Consider the following 21071-nt stretch of genomic DNA (forward strand, 5'->3'; position numbering starts at 1 on the left):
AGCTAGACCTGACTTCTACAGCACGTGCATTATCCATGGCCCCGTGTTCAGCTGGAAACCAGGCTCCAGGCATCTTGACCACGCCAAGTTCTGAAGTATGTGTATGTTTAAGTATATGTGCTTCTGAAAACCACAACTACTCAGATCCAAGTCTATCTATACGATTTTCCTTGAGAAAGCAAGAGTGCAGTGCTCCACCCTAGCAATTTAAAAACACTTATTCTCAGCTTAACATGGTTTAGGCCACTGTAGTGGCCACTAAAACCCAAATATGCTTCCAGTTGAAACTGCTATAGTAACTGCTCTAATGTATTTAAAAGTTATTACATTTAGATAAATTTAATTGGTATTACACATTCCCCAGAAGAACTGCCATATTTATCTCACTTACATGAAGCTGTCGGAAATGACTGCATTTTTCTTAAAAATGAGATAAATCTGTTTATCTCCCCAAAGCCCTTTTGTGGCCACTTGCTTAGCTGATTTTTTTTTAATTTTTTTTCTGTTTTACCTCTGATAGGCTTACAGTTGATGGATGCAGTACAACTACCCTAATTAATTTGCTGGAGAGTTTAGCAGTTGATAAATATAGTTTATCAAAAAGCCATCAATCAAGCTCTTGCTTAGAGATACTGGTAAGGGAATTAAACCAATGTAAGCAACTTTTAAGTAAGATACTTACTTCTACTAGATATCCAGAAAACAACATAAAGTAAAATTGAAGTTAATTTGAATAGCAGCCCGCAATATAAGCCCCAGTAAAGTGACATTTGGAAGCACTAATTCAACAATAGGAGGTGGCACTGTGTACAGTGTCTCTTTAGAAGTAAGTTTTCTTCACTGTAGGCAGCACATTGAGTCACAGCATAAATATAAATATGTACACACACTGTATATTCACACATGCAGCAAGATCAGGCTGTGGATTATTCCAGGCAGTGAATCTGTGCAGCCATCAGTCTCTCTAATCACTCACACCCACACCCACACTCATGGCCAGCTAGTTCTTGCATTTGGGACATAAATTCAAACCCATGAAAGAAAACGAATTCTGGATTTTAGGCTTATGTCTTCTAAAATGAATAATGATTTGGGTATTTCAGCTGGACTCAGAAAGTCAAGTTATTTGGTCTTCAGTGATCACCTGGTCTTTCTAAAAATGAAGTCACTTCAGGATGGTTTAGCTTCAGTATTAAAAATTGGAAAAACCTGCAACTTTGAGTTTGTGTTTCAGCTGTCATTTGATTTTGCAGCACAATCAAAATCAGATATTCTCGTAAATCAAAGAATAACAACTTTTCTTATTCTGTAATCACATGACCACTAAGAGAAACGTAAATGCAATACCCTCTTTTTACTTTAGCTCTTTACCTATTTTTCTTTCATTATCTCTCCGTCACTCAAGATTAATTATTAATTCTGAGCCAAATAGTTTTCCTAAATAAATTTTCAGCTGCAGAGTGAATTCATTGATTTTTTTCCCATCTTTGCATTACTGCACATGAAAGCACCAAAAGCTAAAAAACCCCACAAAAATTAGCAAAGCATTCCTTCCAGGCAGTTGAGATGATAGTGCTGTGAATTTTTGACTTTAGTATTCCAGCAGTGTTCCAGGCTCCAGTTCAAATGAGTTTAGGTCAGTGTATATTTAGTCACGTCTGCAGGACTGACTGTCCAACAAACGAAAACCTCCCCCCAGCTGTATCTGCAAATCTCTCAGTGCTGAAGAAGGATCATTTATAAGCAATAAGGAAGTACATCCTTTAGAGATGAATACTGAGTCTCCCATGCATGCAGGGGATTCATTTAGCATACAGGCAGGAGCTGGGCTTGGCGACTGCTGTGGGTCCTTTCCGACCCGGAATATTCAGTGATTCTGCCAGCAAGCTCCTGGCTCTAGGCTGGGTCAGAGCCCCACATCCCCTTCAGCAGATCACTGCACAGGTCACAGACGTTCCAAGGGAGAAAGCTGGCAAACAGCTGGCACTGACACGGTGCCTCCCGTTCTTCGGGCAGCAGGATCCTGAACACTGCGAGCTAATACCCCCAGAAGCACGCATTTAATCGAGTTCCCACTGAACACCTTGGTGGAAAGGCTTACACTGATTTCTCAGATTACAATTCCACACCATCTCGTTTCTATGCAATGAAACGCTATACAAGGACAAAGCCCTCTGTCTTGCTACATCCCATTACAAGAAAATTGAGTACATTTACTATTACCCAAGGCCACTTATTTATTCTTTCCTGAAATGCCAGCCTTAAACATTTTTTAATATCTGCCAGCAAAGGGAGTCCTCAGTGGCAAGTCACTTACACCATATATTCCAAACAAGTGCAATTCCATCAAACATACCTCCACAAGCCTGCTGGTATGTTCTCGAAATATAGCAGCATATTCCTTTATTTCTTTCTCTCTTCCATTTTTAGCAGCTTCAATGAGAACTAGCAGTGGAACAGTGGTGTCCAAGAAGGAGTCTGAGATGTGATCTATAATGGCTTTCCGGAGCTGCAAAAGAAAGCAGTACATCAGTACCTGCTAACTGGAGTATTCAGTGAAGTCTGCTGGAATTATTGTCCACTGCTATTTATAACATAAACACATACACACTGTATTCATGCATTATTTGCACCATAGGTCTGAAACCTATGGCAGCTACAATTTATGTATTACACAGAAAACTGTATTTCATTTTAAGGAAAAATTTAATATGCCACTAGGTAAATATGCCTGTTTGTAAGTGTTTGTACAGATACATAAAACACTACATCATGTACCGGTTCTCTTGAAATCAAGGGAGCCAAACAAATATTCCCCTTCCTTGATGAATGGGCTACTTAAGTCATTGCACATGTGAAAAATTAGTTAGCCTAGACCTCATATCTCCTGGGTATTCTCCCTTGTAATTCAGATGCCAAGGGAGAAGGCCATTTAATTTTACAAAGAAAATATTATTTTAATCATGTTTGTAATCACAAAATAACTATATCCCATGATTTCATAATTGCAAAATTACCACAGTATTTTCTTTCTGGGAAACACGGTCTGGTTTGCAGAATGGCAGCCTTCATGGTAATTATGTGAATGAGATTACTGATTGTGCCACCTGATAATGTATTAATAGAGCAAGAAGATCTATAAATGAGGCTGGAGTTCAATTTTCTCTGCTTAAATTAATTGTTCTCGAACTTCTAACGTAAATTATTAAAGAAGTATAACATTCTTCTATAAATTACCTGTCTTAAATTAGGCTTCACGGAAGCTTGTAACCAAGCACTGGGACATTGCTTCACTTAAGAGGTTATTTTGCATGTTACCTACACATGAGCGCTGCTCATTTAGATCATGCAGCACTACAACAAACATACCAGCTGGAACAATACATGAAATGCAGCTTAATTATCAGATGCACTGAATTTCCTACTCCAAATCCAGTATTTTTACAACATATAGAAAAGATTTTGATTGGAACAGAAAAGGACACTAAATGTTTTTAAGCTCATCACACTGTTGCCAAAGTACTGATTTCACTTGGCGTTTTGCTCCAATGTATCTGTGTGAAAACTCAGTAGAACTAAAAACTCCTACCACGAGAAAAATAGAAAAAACCACAATCTTTTTGCTGCTGCTGCTGTGTTTGTAGGTAGGGCAGTGACCATGCCCAGCAGAAGGAACAGTGGAGAAATGTGCTGATTATCAGACAAGATCTGAATATGAATTTCACCACCAGCTTTTGGATAGCCCCACCACCTAAAGTCAGCTCACCTTGACTTACCAGAGAGACAGACAAACCTTCCAAACAAACACAGGCAATTCATGTTTGGAATGGTTTCTTTGTCTCCTAACCTACTGTAGTCCATCACATTAGGATATACTGTCTGAATACACCGCATGTTCTGCAAAGTAATTTACAAAGACAGAGGCTGTGGGATTCCAATACAAAATAGGATTTCTTACATTCGCAGTTTTATTCAAGCTGAAATCAAAATATAAACAAATTTTAGAAAGTTTCACTACCAGAAATAAAATACACCAAACCTCCAGTCCTGCCAAGTTACCTGCTAAGACTTCTCTGTTGTAAAGGCTCCACTAAAGAAAACACATTCTAGCCTGTTTAAAATTAGGTACATGAATGTGACCTTGAAGAGTCAGAATTTAAAAATTAATCTTTCAATTTACAAAAAACAACAACAAAAAGTTGTGGAACCATCATATCCATGACCAATGATTGATTGTCTCCAGCAGAAATATTCTGGAGTTCTGTACAGCCCAGACTGCAGGACTTTCACAGCCTTAGCATAGTGTCACTACAATAACCTCAGGCACATTTGTGGTGAGCTTGAGATACCCAATTTCAAACCAGCAGCCTAATTTTATCTCTCATCACATAATTCTTTGCTATAGCTTGCCACATGTTTTCTTGGCTTAATTAACCTTTCACACAGAAATTATCATTGCTATTTTGTTCTAAGAAATGCTCTATCCTGCAATTATGTAGCAAATCACATCTTCAAAAAAAAAAAACCAAAGATAATGCTGTGTCTTTGCTGAACGCAAACAAGTTTGAAATTATGTTCCTGTTGCAGCTCTGCAAAGGAATACACAAAGCTGAGAGATACAAAGGATGGCTTGTGTAGCATTAAAGAACAAAGAAATACAACACAGGGGGATAAAAAGGAAAAGACAAAAGAAAAAAGGGTTATCTGAGGCAATATATATTTCTTTTCATGCTAATTCTAACAAGCCTTTCTTCCATGACTCAGTAAGTCTGTTTCTGACTCTGGCCACCTGTAGGGCAAAATGCTAAAAGCTAAGTAGGCAGAAGGGAGGCATATGAACAAAGGACAGCATCAGTAGCGCCAGCACGCAATGCTAGGGAAGTTACTGTGCTATAATTAAACTTCTTCTCATATTTTTAAGTAAAAGAGACACCAGTAGAAGAGGGAAAGGAGGGGGAGGATGATGTCTGACAAATTGTTTTCTTCTTAAGATGCAAGGTCTTACCCTTTGAGCAGACTGGTACAGAAGCACGGACAATTTTTAGTTTTGATATCAAAATGCATTTAAAAATAACACAGGAACATGTAATTTATAAAACATGGGGCAAGGTTGTCAAAAACAGTGGAGGGTAGAGAAAAAAATGCCAGCAGCTGTTTGCAACGCTATTCAACATCAGTACTGATGAGCACAGAAAACTCTGTTGGCCTCTGCTCACCTCTTGCCTTACTAGACTACCCTGGCAAAAGTCCTGGACAAAGATCAGGGCAGTTATTACTGAGGGATCTCCCTTTCCCCTTTCAAAGGGGAGCCAGGAAGGCCATCTCTTTTGTGTCCAGAAACAGCTGCTCATGATGAAGAAGTTACATAAAAATATAAGAATATCACCAGGAATAACATTTATTAAAGCAACCAACCAGCCAGAACTGCAGAACAACCACAGGAGAAACATCTTTGCAGTCCATTCATGCTACACTGGGAAAGAACTGAGAGGCAAGAACTGAGTATGGTAATTTCACATAATTACAAATTGGAATGATGGCCAATTCCTTCCTAAATATCCGTACAGCTCTCCTCAGCAGGGAAGCAGTGATCCAGGTGAAACTGCACACACAGAAATGACAGGCACACCTCCAGCACAACACACGTACAAATCAAAACAAAGCTGAACAGCTTAAAATCCCCAGAAGTAGTGGCCAAGCTCCTGAAATGAATGCAAGTAAGTTCCCTTGGAAAGCTGGAGAGTTTCTACAGCTCCCAGAATGTCCTGTTCTGGGGACAGCTACTTTTGCCCTCACTCTTGCCAGACACAAGCCTTCCTTCACTGCTCTTGCTGTGATGTGCAAAGGTGTTCCAAAGGGGCCCATGGTATAACCCACAGCCAGGCTGCTGGCTGGGACAGCAGCTCTCTGATGGTTTGGGTTATTGGGCACTAGTGAAGAGATTTTAAGAATACATCTTTATAAGGTTTCATCTTTAACCCAAATTTTGAAGAGGCACTCCCAGTCATGACTGAAAGCAGAGTACACTTCACAGCACAGCCCAGAATCCACTGAGAGCACTGACACAATACCAGCAAAGGTGCACATTATCATTGAAAAATACAGTGTTGCAAAAGCTGTAAGAGCAGAGCAAACAACAATTTTCATGTGTCTTGTAAATTGCTGGGAGACAGAGTAACAAATGTTTGTAAGTGAAAGCAAATAAGACTCTACTGCAATATCTGCAGGCACAAAATTCACAATTTCGTGTCTCCCAGAACAGGAATTAGGCATGCAGTAAGCACTCTTCTTAAAACAATTCTTATGCAATTCATATGTATGAACATAGAATTGAAGGAAAGATATAAAATATTTCTCATAAATGCTTTCCAGTGGAAAAAATGTCAAGAAGCACAGAGCTGTTCTGGTAAGAGGAAATTACTGGATCTAGATTGACTATAAATTGGGCATGATTACATTCAGCCTGAACATTTTCCAAAGATTTACAGAAAGACACAAATTGAATCAGTTAACAGCTTTTAACCACTGTAACAGAGTCAATAAAGTGTTTTAAGCTGGAGTTTAATTAACTCATGGAAGAAAATGAATGGAAGGGTTCCTAGACACACTGAGCTGGTGATGCAGGTCTCTGCACTGAACACATTTTGGACAGAAAGTAAGCAGAAACTGGATAGCTACTTAGCTGTAAACACTGTATTTATATTATATTCTTCTCATTTTTCAAGGCTTCCCCTGGCTGATTATGGGAGCAGAGAGGAATTTATTCCTCATCTTGAAGCACAGGCTAGCTTGTGAGACTGAACACAAAGTTGGGAAGTGTAGTCTTCCACCAGGGAGTTGATCAAAAGCCCAAGCTGGAGACAGGATGAAAGAGGTGTGCTCAAGTTCTTTGTAGCTGTAAATTTTCATGATCTTGGTTGGGGCAGCCTGGCTGGAAGAACTACTGACTTTCTAGGGGTTTTCTTTCTGAAAAGGCACATTATACACATCCAGCATAATCTGCATTTTTTCTCAAAGGTATTTATTACAGAGAAAGGGAATAAACACAGCTGATGTCTACTGCTAACCTTCTGCCCTTCACTGAACTTGTGGATTCTGGTCCATGTCTCACATTAGTTTTAGGACACTGGGATGTAAAATGGGGGGTAGACTGTGGACTGGGCATTCCAAAGACCCTCCTGTGTGCTAAGAGTTCTCACAGCTGTAAAGACCCACACACAGTGACTCAGTAGTTCCTTCAAGGTGTCTGTTCCAACAACCAGTAATAATTCAAGCTTATTGAAAATTAAACAAATCTTGATGGCTAGAGTACATTACTGATATTTATCTACTGAAAATACTATTTTCAAAATGTATAAACTGAAAATAGCAAATCGGAAAAGAATCCCTCAAGACCTTTTTGTACCTTTCATTTGCCCAGGTCTCACCTGTCTGCGGAGGTCTCTGGTCTTCTTGCACATACCATCTATGGCAACATTCAGGGCATTGCTTCTCTCTGCCTTGTCAGTCTGCAATCAATGGGACAGAAAACAATCAGTGGCTGGCTGGGATCCCTCAGCAAGCACATCCTTTGTGTCCCCAGTGCATCAGAGCATTTGGTAAATCATACATGCTGAAGGAGTTTTCAAATTTTTCATACATTTCAAGAGCCAGTACCACAATGTTCACAGAATGCCAATTTGTGATGTTAAGCGCAATTTGCTAAGTCAAAACATATGTTTTAGAAGCAGTGTATAGGAACAAAATAAACACTTCTTAACTTCTGAATTGCTGTAATACTCCCAGCGTAACCAAAAGCATGAACAGAATTATGATGATAGTAGTGATGATGATGATGATTAGTAATAATAACAAAAACAACAGTAATATTTATGGCAATACATTAATACCATGTTCATGTGAAAAATAATGTTTTCTTTCTAAAAAACACCATATAAATTCAGGTGCCCACAATGCAGTGTGGTTATGCTTTTGTCTGAAGTGTCCATTTCCCTTCTGTAAAACAGAATGGGTGAGTTTCAAAATGTCCAAGATGTTGCAATGCAAACACTGTCCATGAAATGGCAATCTCTCCATTCCACAGCACATTCATCCTCAGCATCTAGAAGACTGAGATATTTGAGAGGTCTGAAGAGAATCAGTTTTACTTTCTAAAGCATTTTAATTTTTTTATTTCCACCTATAAGCAAAGTGCTTCTATCGTGGTTACGCATTTGAAAAGTGTAATTCACACTTCACTGGACCCCTCAACGTTTTTTCCCTACAATATTACCATAATACTTCTGTGCCTTCCAGCTGGTTAGAATTTTTTTTCCTGTTAGTACAGAAACTACATGAAAATACAAAATGCCTGATGAACTTTGTTTGCCTAAAGCAAGCAATCATTGCTGACTACCTTGGACTGCCCTGGTCTAAAGGGAAGAACCACAAATAGTGGTGCTTTACACAAAGTCAGCACACATGACATTTACAGCACAAAGAACCAGGCTGAACCAGGCTGTCATAAACGCTAAGCAATAGCTATGTACAATGACCACTGCATTTACCAAACACCAGAAGTCTCTATTATGAACATGACTGTGTCATTTTATAAATAACATTAATATGGAAGTAGTAATATCGTGGTAGGCACCCAGGAGTATAAGCTTATTATCTATGTATCATATTTCAGTCAGTGTTATTTCCTTACTAAAGAAACCTGTGAACAGGACAATATGCTTAATATTAAAATTAAGACTAGAGGTGGCAAGAAAAGAACTCTTACATTAAAATTGAATGTGCAATGTCATAAATGCCTTGAAATTATTAGCACATTGTGTATAGACTGAAAGGAAAAACTACTTTAAAAACTGAGCTAGTATTTTCAGGGATATTTAGAAAATCTCCTATGACCTTCTATCTCTGAAACTGGCTATAGTCTTTGCAGGGAACAGATGATCAAAACCAGGTCTTGGAGAAAGGTCTGAACTTCACCTTGAAACCTTCAAGGAATCCCTGGAGGTGGATACTCACCTTTGTTCCACAGCAATGCCATCATTTCTTGTCCCAAGGCTTGCACAGGAACCAAAGTAAATAATGACTCCTCTATTATGCTTAGCAACCTCTTGTCAACCTTTACAACAAAATGATCTCTTCTGAACTGCCAGGTAAACAGGGCCAGGAAAAACTCAGTGGATACAACTCAGCTTATGCCTATGTATTTTCAGACTACAAAAATGCACTGGCATATCCTTCGGAAGTTTTATATTTAGAGCCTATTTTTCTACAAAGACAAAATCACTGTAAAATATTGTGATATTTTTCAAATTCCCTGGCAATCTGTAACTTCAAAGGTGGCCACTAATGATACAACTGGCTTTCAGCTAGCCTAAATCTTTGAAGCAGCTATTCTGAAATAACCTCAGGCAGCAAGTGGCATAAAATATTGAACAGTGAACAAGTTAAAAATACGTTACTTTCAAATTCTTAACATAATAGTCAATGTCTAGAAAGCAAATTCAACTATAAATGAAGTTATTCTTCACCTCATGTTTTCCCTAAGAAATAAAATACACTACAAATGCAGCTTCAGGCTGTAAAATATGGACAAGTCCAGACTGCAGGTAACCTCAAAACTGCAGACTCTCATTCCTCCCTAAAGAAACTTAAACATCAAAAACCCCACACTACTATTTGGATAAATCCTACTCACAAAGACTTCTAAACTATGTGCAGTCTTTTCCAGTCAGGGGAACAGCTGGCTACAAAGTCTCCTGTGGGAGCACTCTCAAACACCAGTGGCCTCAAGCTGCCTTCTCCTGCTCCTGTCCCACTGGCCCTTGGGACCTGAAGTCCTCCTGTGGGTGTGTGTTCCCCTGCAGACTCAGACTCGACCTGGATCTGACACTACCATCCGAGAGCTACGCGGGATGATTACATTCTTGAATAACCAAAGAAGAGCAGATGTAGTGTCTGCCAAGTGTCCACTGAAAGGCTGGCACCGCGACACCAAGGGTGACCTGAGCGCTCGGCAGAGCGCAGCCGTCTCACTCCCCCGCCGTGGAACCCGCACGTCTGGACTTGAAACGCTCTGCTTGGCAGTGAAATCCTCCTGGTGACCGCTGTACTTCAGAACAATCACACCTACCCTGAAATAGCTCCTTCTTGTACAGAGTGACTGAATTAGGAAAAGGGCAAGGAAAATGACGCACATTATTCTGGGTCTGGATTTTCAAAATCAGGCAGCTGAGCCTTTCAGTTATCCTGCACTCACCTACTGTTTTTTCCTGTAAAATATATGTAATAACAGCTATATGGCTCCCTTGTGAAGATCCTAAAAGCAATAGCCAGTTCCTATTTCAATGCATTTTTAACATTTGAAACATTTTACAAGCACTAAGTCACAGTGTTATTAATATTCCACCGAGTGAAAATAAGTATTTTTAATTAACACTGGATAGCTTGAAGATAAATGCTGGGTACTGGAAATAATACAGGCCCATCTATTTCACACACTGGCAAACAACATTAGTTGAATGTCTCAAAAACCCACATGTGCAGAAAATCTTTTCTGCTGGATTTCCATTTAAACCAGGACACAGATACAGGCAGATTCTCAGCTGAAACACATGGCCATATCACCACTGGTTTTGGTGGAGTTCGTTTATAGCAGCAGGGGACTGTGACCTTCCCAGGCACTCCAGACCCTTCTGCACCCCAAGGTACACAGGTGCAAAGCACGACATCTGCACAGCCCTGCAGGACTCAGGAACCAGTCTCCAGCCAGGCCTCGGTGGGTACATGCCAACAGCTGCCAGCGGCAACAAAGACTGCAGGAATTCCATAAGCTCCAGACCTTGCCAAGTTGATCTTAAAGGACTGTATAGATACTCTGAGAAGGGTTTTATTCTCACTTTGTTGATACTTCTGAAGGCCCACAAATGTTTACCTGAGAGGTGCACTGATCAGTAGAGTGTAAGGAAGATATGGGCAGAACTACTTAAGTGATGATATCTAATCTCTTCTAGTACTTAGGCCAATATTCCCATTTTTAAAGGTCTGTGGCCAGAAGTTAAGCATATGTTTTGTTTCATGGGATGTGTCTGTTCCCAAATAATCATTGAACAATCTTGGGAGGAATAAATAAAAATAAAAAAATCCAATCTACTAGCATGATTTTCTTTGTCTGTCCCACAACAACAGAATGGTTTGGGTTGGAAGGGATTTTAAAGCCCATCTCATTCCAAGCCCCTGCTCTGGGCAGGGACACCTCCCACTAGGCCAGGTTGCTCCAAGCTCCATCCAACCTGGCCTTGGACACTTCCAGGGATCCAGGGGCAGCCAGAGCTTCTTTGGGCACCCTGTGCCAGGGCCTCACCTCCCTCACAGAGAAGAATTTCTTCCCCATATCTGGTCTAAACCTGCCCTCTGTCAATTGTCTCCAGCAGCTGTACCACGACTCTGTGATAAACAGCTTTTGATGTAGTTCTATGTATCCAAAACCAGTTTTAGTTAAAAAAAGAATAGCACATTTATCAAAATCAATTCTCTATAGAAATATTAAAAAAAAAAGAAGCCAAGCTATAAGGTAAACACCAATCAATACTACAATAACTTAATAAATGTCAGAGCTCTAATTAAATGACTGACTGTTTCAGCCTCTGTGTTGACTGCCAATAATCCTACGCTCAGCAATTAGAGGGTCCTGTACATTGCACCTTAATTTAAAAAAACCAAAAAACAAACTCTCACACAGCTTAGGTAGGACATTAAAGCAAAGTCACAGCCTCTATAGAGACACCAAGCATTTTATGTCTGTTGTTACAATTTAGCATGTAACATACGATATTTTTTTTGCATATGGAATTTATAAATGGTTTTTCTTTTCATTTATCAAGTCACTGTGAATTCTAATCAAAACCATAAGATTAGAAGAAAACTGTATAAAAAGCAATTTTACAATTTATTTTGCATAATGAAACAATTTTGTCATTACTTGGGACATTTCCACTCCTCAATTTTTTTGTGCAATGACAGGATTTTTTCTTCACACACAGCTTATAGAACCCCTGATCTGTCAAACCCTGTTGTGAAACTCAAGTAAGTAAAGACATCTACAAGCATCTGTCGCAAAATGCCCCAAAGAAGCCCATCAGCCTTTATAAGGGAAGATCCAGTTCAATCCTGTTGCAGTCTTGATTTATCCCAGCAGGTTCATGGCTGCCAGAATTAGTTAGCACTGTGCTTCAGCCATCAGTAACTAAATGGAACTAATACCACTTCCTACAATCTTTGCTAGGAGGGCACGAAGGATTTGTTACCTTGAAGGTCACACAGAGAGAAAAAAATCCAAGATGACTGCTTGGCTATGTGAGAAATGCCAAGTGTGGGGCAGAACCTCCTTGCATTCCTTTGTACCGACCTGGATAGCACTAGGCCCTGGGATTTGTCCCTTAAAGGCAGAATTAATTTAAATATTATTTTACCCTTCAAATGTTCAGCTTGTTCCTCAAAGTGCAACGTCCAAGTAAAAACCAAGGTTGCTTGTTGGAGGTGCCATGTCTGGTTAAACACAGCAGAACAAAACAATGACCTTCTCCAAACCTGCAGAACTCAGTGGACAAGCCTGTGTCGGGCTGGAACTCAGAAATGAACTGGATGTTTACAGTTCTTCTTTTCATGCATGAGTCACACTTTCACACAAAATGTTTTAAAGACCTCCTGGTTCCCCATCCTGGAAGTGGATAAGAACAACTCCTTGGGCACAAGCAACCTCATCAAAACATGGAACTATTTACATGCATGAACAATTATATGCACAGCATTCACTGCCTGAGAAATCTCTGACTTGCACATTTCAGAAGTTATTCAAGGAATCCTCTGACAAGGCAGTTAAGGCAGAACCTGACATTTCTGACATTTTTCCTGTGAAAAGGTAAAAGCTTCCAGGCCTTTTCATACAGCATTTCAAAGCTTATTTTTACTGTACATCAAAAGCCTGGAAAGGGAAATTAATTTAGAAGTACATTTATTACCTTTTTTTTTAATATGGGAAACACAAATGAAGAACCCACAAGTACTTTAAGTTGTAAATCACTACCTCCACTCAGTGACACAGATTCCCTACTCTTAACACACCCACCCCAGTGTGATTTTTTTAAAGACACCTGGCTCAAGAAAACCTATTTCTGTGATAAATAGGTAAGCATATTTTTTAAAAAGGGGTATGGAAAATTATATGCAAGTGAGCAAATAAGGACTCTTTCATGTGGAACTGTTTCTCATTATAGAGAGGGTTTTTTCCTCAATAGCTTCAATATGAGATTGTCATTTTCTTCCTCTTCAAGCCCTCATGGAATACTCCCTATGGATCTAATGCTGTGAGATGTGAAGTGCCTCATAAGAAATTAATTACCTCAACCTCCACTGCTACAACTGGAGTACTGAGGGCTCTCCTTCCTGTGTCAATTACCCTTCTTCAATCAATATGCAGGCACAGCCTAGAATTTAAAGCCTCTCAGCATAAACCTTTTTTGGCATTCAGTTAACATATAGTTTGCAATACTGCAAAATAAATTTTAAATTTAATTCAGACAAGCACAAAGCAAACAGTCTAAAAAACCCAGAATTGAAATGCACAACCCTTTAATTATTAGAAAAAACACTGAAACACTGAAATTTGCAGATCCTAATTAACCCTAAAATCTCAGAAAGAGCGATGTTGCTGGAATATGCATATTGTATTGTCACGGTACAGCTGGTCTGTAGCTGAACAAGATAAATCTGGCCAGGACAAATCCAGTCTGGCTGGCGTGGCTCGCTCTGGAAGGGAGGCAGCAGAGACCTCAGGAACCCTGCTCAGGCTGGCTGCAGATACACCAGTGGCCGGAGAGCTGGGCAGGGACAGGTCCATCCCATCAGCTCTCCGAACCGGGAGATGGCAGCGCCCTGTGAAAAGGGCAGCCAGAATAAACTCCCAGCTGTTTGCTGAGGATGGGCAGTGAGCTGCGTCACGGGGCTGTCTCCACCCCACGTCCCTACACCACAGTATTGCACATTTTCATCCACTCTCATTTTAAAACACTGCTGTCAGTCAGCCGAAGGTGTGGAGGATGTCCAGGTTTTCTCAAAGGACAGAGCTGGGATCTTTATCCCTGGGATAATAAATTCTCTTGAAAGTGACTGGGATCCAGTCATGAGAGAAGACGAGGAACCTACACTATTCTAAATTTTTCTTGTTTTTTTCTGATACATAAGGCAAAGATCTCCTAATATCAGTTTTTCTCCTCCTTTTTCACACAGAGAATATTAGAAAAGTTCAGCATGACTTCAAGGTGATCCTGAAAAAACACCTATACTTTTCCGGTACTTATTTGGGGAGAAGTGTCCCAAGAAGTGCATATGTCATACCCAACGTGTTGCAGAGCAAGTACAACCATCACTTGCTACTACTAATGCAAAAACCAAACACCACAGGCACTTCACATTTGAAATACGACAGTCTTAAAACTTGATAAAGAAACCTTAAAGGCCTGGAGTTCTTTATTTTGGCTTGTATTTCAACTCCAGGTCTATCGGAGGAATCAGCAGGGTGTAAAAATGACATTAAATTCCTCTTAATCTGATGTTACTGTCATTCACAGATGATGCAGGAAGCAAAGGCAAACATAAGTAGAAATAGAGCAATACCATTGAACTGAGAGCAAGAAGTATACTTGAGGTTAATCTGCCTTTCACTAAGAAGCAATTTTCTAAGTTTCTAGTCCATACTAGTTTTTAATTGAATATCCATCTGCCTTTCACCAAAGTGTTCTGGCAGTTTTACAGCAGGAAAATAGAAAATTAGTTGGAGAAAATCTCATTCTACAGCAGCAGCACAAGACTCTCCTATGATGAACTATCATATAAATTGCTTGGAGATTATATGCTGTTATGAGAAAAAGAAAGGGGATGAAGGGAGAAGAAAATTCAAAATAAAATACAGTAGAGTTGCTGAGACAGTCCTTCTCATTCAGATTGTTTAAAACTCTTAGCTGTACTTTAAATCTGAAAGTTACAGTCTTAAACAGCAGCCATAAATAGGGAAAAATGTCCAGCACCAAGCCACTCACATTCTGCCATACCTAGGGACAGACTAAGTGGCACAGCAAAGGCACATCCTGCATTTTTCCAGGAACAAAACACGAGCTTACTGTGGCTTTTGAGGTGGTATTTTAATGTACAATGTGCTACACAAATAGATTCCTGTACACTTAAGAGAAGTGTAACAGCATTCAAATCAAACAGCATTATAAATACATATACATACAGTATACATTTAAAAATACACAGGGTGACTAAAAAAATGTATTTCTATAAAAAAGTCTTCCAAGTCCTCATAGCCATCCCGTACCCTCATGCTTTCTCCTTGTACTTCCACTGTACCATGGAGAGATAAGGAAGGTAGAACAGGAAAATTAAGTTTGCTGTGTTGACACACTCATTACTCTGGGAAAATCTCTATGATACTGTTCATGATCACTCATAGAACAGACATACTGTGATGTTTTCTTTTAACAGAAAACCGAGCACACTCTTATATCACATTGGATGGGTAATGAAGATTGAGCTCCCTGATTTTCACTCCCACATAACTTAAACATTTCTGTGTAGCTCCCCACAAGGAAGCAGCTTGAGATAAATATGGGTGGACCCAGGATAGAACTTGGCCTACAGACAGAAACCTTAGAAAACAGCTACTTATCCAAGACTTCAGTTCTGAACCAGGCAGAGCTTGGTAATTTCAAATAACACACATGCTATGGATGTGGCTCTGTTCAAAACTGTACTTCTAAATAAAAGTTAAATGCTGAAACCCCAAACAGACCAAAAAATGTAATTCCATTTCATTACGTATCAATTGCATTAGTTAATCCCTTTGTAATCCAGAGTAATTAATTTAATTTAACACCATGCTGTGATGCAATATGTGAATCTAGGAGGCTGGGAGGCACTTCAGCATGTGCAGTAAATGGCAGTGCAGCTTTTAGGGAAAGGTCTCAAGTTTACATAGACTTCCACTGAACAATATCCAGCATCCTGTGTGAATAGTGAGTCCAGACCGTGTGAATTCCTTTGATACTTGTCCAGTCTGTAGAGATGACTATAAGGGAAGAGGGAAGAACACAAGAGGTTCAGAGGATCATCACAGCAAAAGGTAGTTGATGCCATCCCTTCATTGGGTGAATTCAGTTGCTCCTGAACAAAACGTCCCCCTGTTTACAGCAGCACCATGAAATGGCTCCAAGGTGGTATTCCTAGCAGCCCATGACTAAACGTTTCAAATACTCAACTGTTATTTTAAAATTCCCTATTGTTAGCTAGAGATCTACTCTAGTTCAGAAAGTTTCTGTTGTTAGCACTTGTGGGGGAAGACACACAAAAGAGGCTGGTAGAAAGGAGCCTGAATGATGCTTTCACACTGAGGACTGCCAGAAAGGGGCCCTTGCGGAGCCATTTACTCTGCAGATGGATTTGCAGAGTGAGAAATCAGTGCATTACTTGGGCTGTGTGATTAGACTCGCAGCACAGGCTTGAAGATCCTGGGTTCCTGTGCTACAAGAGAGAAAAAAGCCCCAATTTGTTAAAAGTAGCAGCTACCAAATGGAACAAGGGAGGCTGTTTGTGATGGCATGCAGGGAAGACAACTGAAAATTACAGTCTCCTGCAGGGATGGGATCTGCAGAATCCTGCATGAGATCAGGAGAGTCTGCTATTCAGGGGATATTCCTCTGCAGTCCTATGCAGAAATTCCCTGGGCTTTTTCCCTATTTATTTTTATACAGAAAAAACGCAAATATACCTGTGGAAACTTTCAAACTCAGTATGCAGTATTTCTGACATTCCAACATAGCAATCATACTTCATGCTGGAAGTTCATTTTCTGAGGACTTTTACCTTAAACATTGTAGAGAACTCTTGTCTGAATTGAAAATGTGAAGTCTTATGTTTAATTTTTTTAACTATTCACATCTCCAATTAGCCAAGGAATTAATTTATCATAAATTAACCTAAATTTTCATATAATTGTCATCAGCTCCATGGAAGAATATAGCAAAAAAAGGAAAGGAGAAACATAGACTCCTAGGCATAACTAGAACAGAATCAGTAAGAAAGTCATTAGGATTTATGTTGGGTAAAGCAAAATTATTATAGAGCTCAAAGACCTTTTTCCTTTAAGATTTATACTAAATCCTTCAACTTGCAATGAAATAAATTAAATACTTAGATTAAATCTAATGAGTAACTTGTTCTTGCTGTAAATGCATGCTACTGAATTTCATGTGAAGTTTAAGAAATGTTAAAAAATACAATCAGAAGATTAAAAGCAAAAGGTTAAGTAGATCTTCATAAATACGGTTCCTTAGTTGTACATGGAAATTCAAACATTTATAATTTGCATTTCTATATAAATGCATATAAGATCTACTTATTCTAAAGAAATATTCAGGTTGTGTGGACCTGTAATCAAGGTCTTAAAAAGATCTGCTGTTTGCATACCCTAGAAGTGGGCACCTTACATACCCCAGTGTGTAAGATCTGAAACGTTTCCCTAGGAAAGCCACCGAGCACCCGCTCTGGGCTCTCCCTCGCTGCTCCTCACCACGGTGTCAGGCCAGAGCAGCTGCCAGCTCCGCAGTAACTCTCAGCACTCGGTGGCTGCTTCAACAGGAGCAACAAAGGGCAGCTAGGGGCAAAGCCCACGCACACTGCCACTTCCACCAGAGTTTACTGCTAAGGAGGTTTCCTTTATTCTTCCCGAGCGCTTGTGTTTCTTCTGGCACCGGCAGGAGTCACCACCTTCATTTCTTAGCTGGCAGACAGGTCTGAAGTTTCTCATGTAATTGCTGATGAAGTGCCACTCTGCCAAAAGCCACGCCGCCCCCGGCTCCTCCCAGGGGCCACAGCATTCAATGGCAGTGCCAGCGTGGGTGGCACCCAGCAGCCATGCAGAGCTGCAGTGCCGCAGCATTCAATGCAGTGCCAGCGCGGGTGGCACCCAGCAGCCATGCAGACCTGCAGTGCCGCAGCATTCAATGGCAGTGCCAGCGCGGGTGGCACCCAGCAGCCATGCAGAGCTGCAGTGCCGCAGCATTCAATGGCAGTGCCAGCGCGGGTGGCACCCAGCAGCCATGCAGAGCTGCAGTGCCGCAGCATTCAATGGCAGTGCCAGCGCGGGTGGCACCCAGCAGCCAGGCAGAGCTGCAGTGCCGCAGCATTCAATGGCAGTGCCAGAGCGGGTGGCACCCAGCAGCCAGGCAGAGCTGCAGTGCCGCAGCATTCAATGCAGTGCCAGCGCGGGTGGCACCCAGCAGCCATGCAGAGCTGCAGTGCCGCAGCATTCAATGCAGTGCCAGAGCAGGTGGCACCCAGCAGCCATGCAGAGCTGCAGTGCCGCAGCATTCAATGCAGTGCCAGCGCGGGTGGCACCCAGCAGCCAGGCAGAGCTGCAGTGCCGCAGCATTCAATGCAGTGCCAGCGCGGGTGGCACCCAGCAGCCAGGCAGAGCTGCAGTGCCGCAGCATTCAATGGCAGTGCCAGCGCGGGTGGCACCCAGCAGCCATGCAGAGCTGCAGTGCCGCAGCATTCAATGCAGTGCCAGAGCGGGTGGCACCCAGCAGCCATGCAGAGCTGCAGTGCCGCAGCATTCAATGGCAGTGCTGGCACAGGTGGCACCCAGCAGCCATGCAGAGCTGCAGTGCCGCAGCATTCAATGCAGTGCCAGAGCGGGTGGCACCCAGCAGCCATGCAGAGCTGCAGTGCCGCAGCATTCAATGCAGTGCCAGCGCGGGTGGCACCCAGCAGCCAGGCAGAGCTGCAGTGCCGCAGCATTCAATGCAGTGCCAGAGCAGGTGGCACCCAGCAGCCAGGCAGAGCTGCAGTGCCGCAGCATTCAATGCAGTGCCAGCGCGGGTGGCACCCAGCAGCCATGCAGAGCTGCAGTGCCGCAGCATTCAATGGCAGTGCCAGCGCGGGTGGCACCCAGCAGCCATGCAGAGCTGCAGTGCCGCAGCATTCAATGCAGTGCCAGCGCGGGTGGCACCCAGCAGCCATGCAGAGCTGCAGTGCCGCAGCATTCAATGGCAGTGCCAGCGCGGGTGGCACCCAGCAGCCATGCAGAGCTGCAGTGCCGCAGCATTCAATGCAGTGCCAGCGCGGGTGGCACCCAGCAGCCATGCAGAGCTGCAGTGCCGCATGCCAGGGAGGCTCAGCAGGCTTCCCCTGCCATGCTCAGTCCTCTGAGGAGCCATCCAAGCCAATCAAGAGCAACAGACGGACTCAGATGAGCATCAAAGGACCAAAAGTGCACGCGCAAAGGAGAAAAGTTCCAAAGTTCAATCATGAGGAAGACCACAGTCTTCAGCCTCAGGACCACCAGAGACCACCGTGCGACCACCACAGCAAACCACACGTGCCCAGCAGGGCGTGGACCGATTTAGCATGAGAGGCGAGACCAGGCAGGGCCAGGGGTTGAATATGCATGTAAAAGTTGTGTAATGTGTTGCATATGGAACACCTTTGTGAATAAAGATGTAAGGCTGAGGCTGGGGCTCGGGGCACAGGGTTTCAGAGCGCTCAGCAGCCCTGCAGCAGTTCCTGCAGCTCCCGGGAGAACTCCTGACTGCTGCTGTGTGTCCTGCTGGGGGCACAAACGCTGGGAAGAGCCTCCTCCTTTACCCTGCTCCTGCTGCTCCAAGAGCTGCTGCTATTGCTGTGCACGCATCTGTGCGCTTCATCACACACAGATACGTTCTTCAAACGCACCACAATCCTCACACACAGACAGCCAAAGAGAAATACAGATGAACATGTCGGACTGTATTTACTTCCATTGTAAACACACTTCGGACTGAAAGAGCTGCCGAAACTGCAGACTCAAAACAGCAAGTGTACAGACCTCTCAATCTACCATATTTGAGAGCCACGTTTAAGCCTTCCAAATCAAAGAAAAGCCAATTTTATATTAATTTGATATATAAATACTGTTAGTAAATTCCATGAAAAGAGACTTAATCATTTAGTAAAATTGGGAGCATGATTCTTAGAATGAAGATAATGTGATACTTACTAGATATATTTATTTTACTTCAGACTTCCATGAATAAAATACTTGCTGTTATTCTAGTATTATAGATGGATAATGAGATGACTGGCTCTCGCAATTAAGGGATGCTATTGTGTGAATATTAAGAGAAGCTTTAGCGATGTATAGTTATGTTATTGTAGTTTAGATGTCCTCCGTTCTCCCCACGGTTCCCTTTCCACCCCTCTGTATTGCTGCCACCAGACAGCCTGGGTTGCCTAGGACAGGTAGAAAGAAGGCGAGCACACGGTAATGGAAAAGCTTGTTACTGGAGGGGGGCATGGCAACACCTCCTGACCTGTAATCAGGTTACAAGGAAGCAATCTCCACCTATAAACAGCAAAGAAGAGCTGACTGACAGACTTTGGGAGGGGCTGGGGTTGGCTGATGCAACCCCCAGGGGTATAAAAGACTGAGCACCCATCTTGAAGATGAACCTGCCACTTGGTACCCACGAGGGCAGTTCCGAGCACTGCAAATTTTTCCTTATGCAGTCCTTTTGTTGTATTTTTGTTAAGGTTTAATAAACCTTTTAAACTGTCAAAGTTTTTCACACTAGGAACAGTACAGCAGAGTGGAAGCCCTCTTCTGTAACCCCTCCCCTCACTCCTGTTCCACCGAAAGATATCCTGACCTCCCTATTCTAAAATTACAAGGAGAATTGTATGTCTGTTTGTGGGGGAGAAAAAAGTGGAAACACGTCAAATATCAGTCGTTGACAAAAGTATAAAACACATTAAAAGGCCCAGTGCTGAAAGTGTAATTTCAATTTGGCATCATCTTTTGTATGTAAATAAATACACTTTCAAATGCACTTGCTATATGTAATAAATTTCAGGGAGCCGTGCTTCCAGACTGCCACAACAAGCATTGCCTAAAAACAAAGGCTGGAATCCTCCTTTATTAACTTACTAAAATTTTCACATGGAAAGTATACATTTAAACATCTGCTTTTCAGGGCTACTCCAGG

The 21071-nt window shown here is 41.8% G+C and overlaps 1 protein-coding gene across 1 annotated transcript in view; it reads right to left on the reverse strand.

The window, feature by feature from the left end:
• Nucleotides 1-21071, reverse strand: part of CTNNA3 (catenin alpha 3) — a 427360-nt gene that overhangs the window by 165914 nt on the left and 240375 nt on the right. Inside the window, exons 8-9 of the mRNA XM_068196847.1 lie at nucleotides 7428-7508; nucleotides 2357-2509 (exon numbers count right to left, since the gene is read on the reverse strand). Of these exons, the coding sequence (XP_068052948.1) occupies nucleotides 2357-2509; nucleotides 7428-7508 (234 nt within the window). The remainder of the gene's footprint in view (nucleotides 1-2356; nucleotides 2510-7427; nucleotides 7509-21071) is intronic.

This window comes from Anomalospiza imberbis, chromosome 8 (genome assembly GCF_031753505.1).
Source record: "Anomalospiza imberbis isolate Cuckoo-Finch-1a 21T00152 chromosome 8, ASM3175350v1, whole genome shotgun sequence".
Classification (NCBI taxonomy): Eukaryota; Metazoa; Chordata; class Aves; order Passeriformes; family Viduidae; genus Anomalospiza; species Anomalospiza imberbis.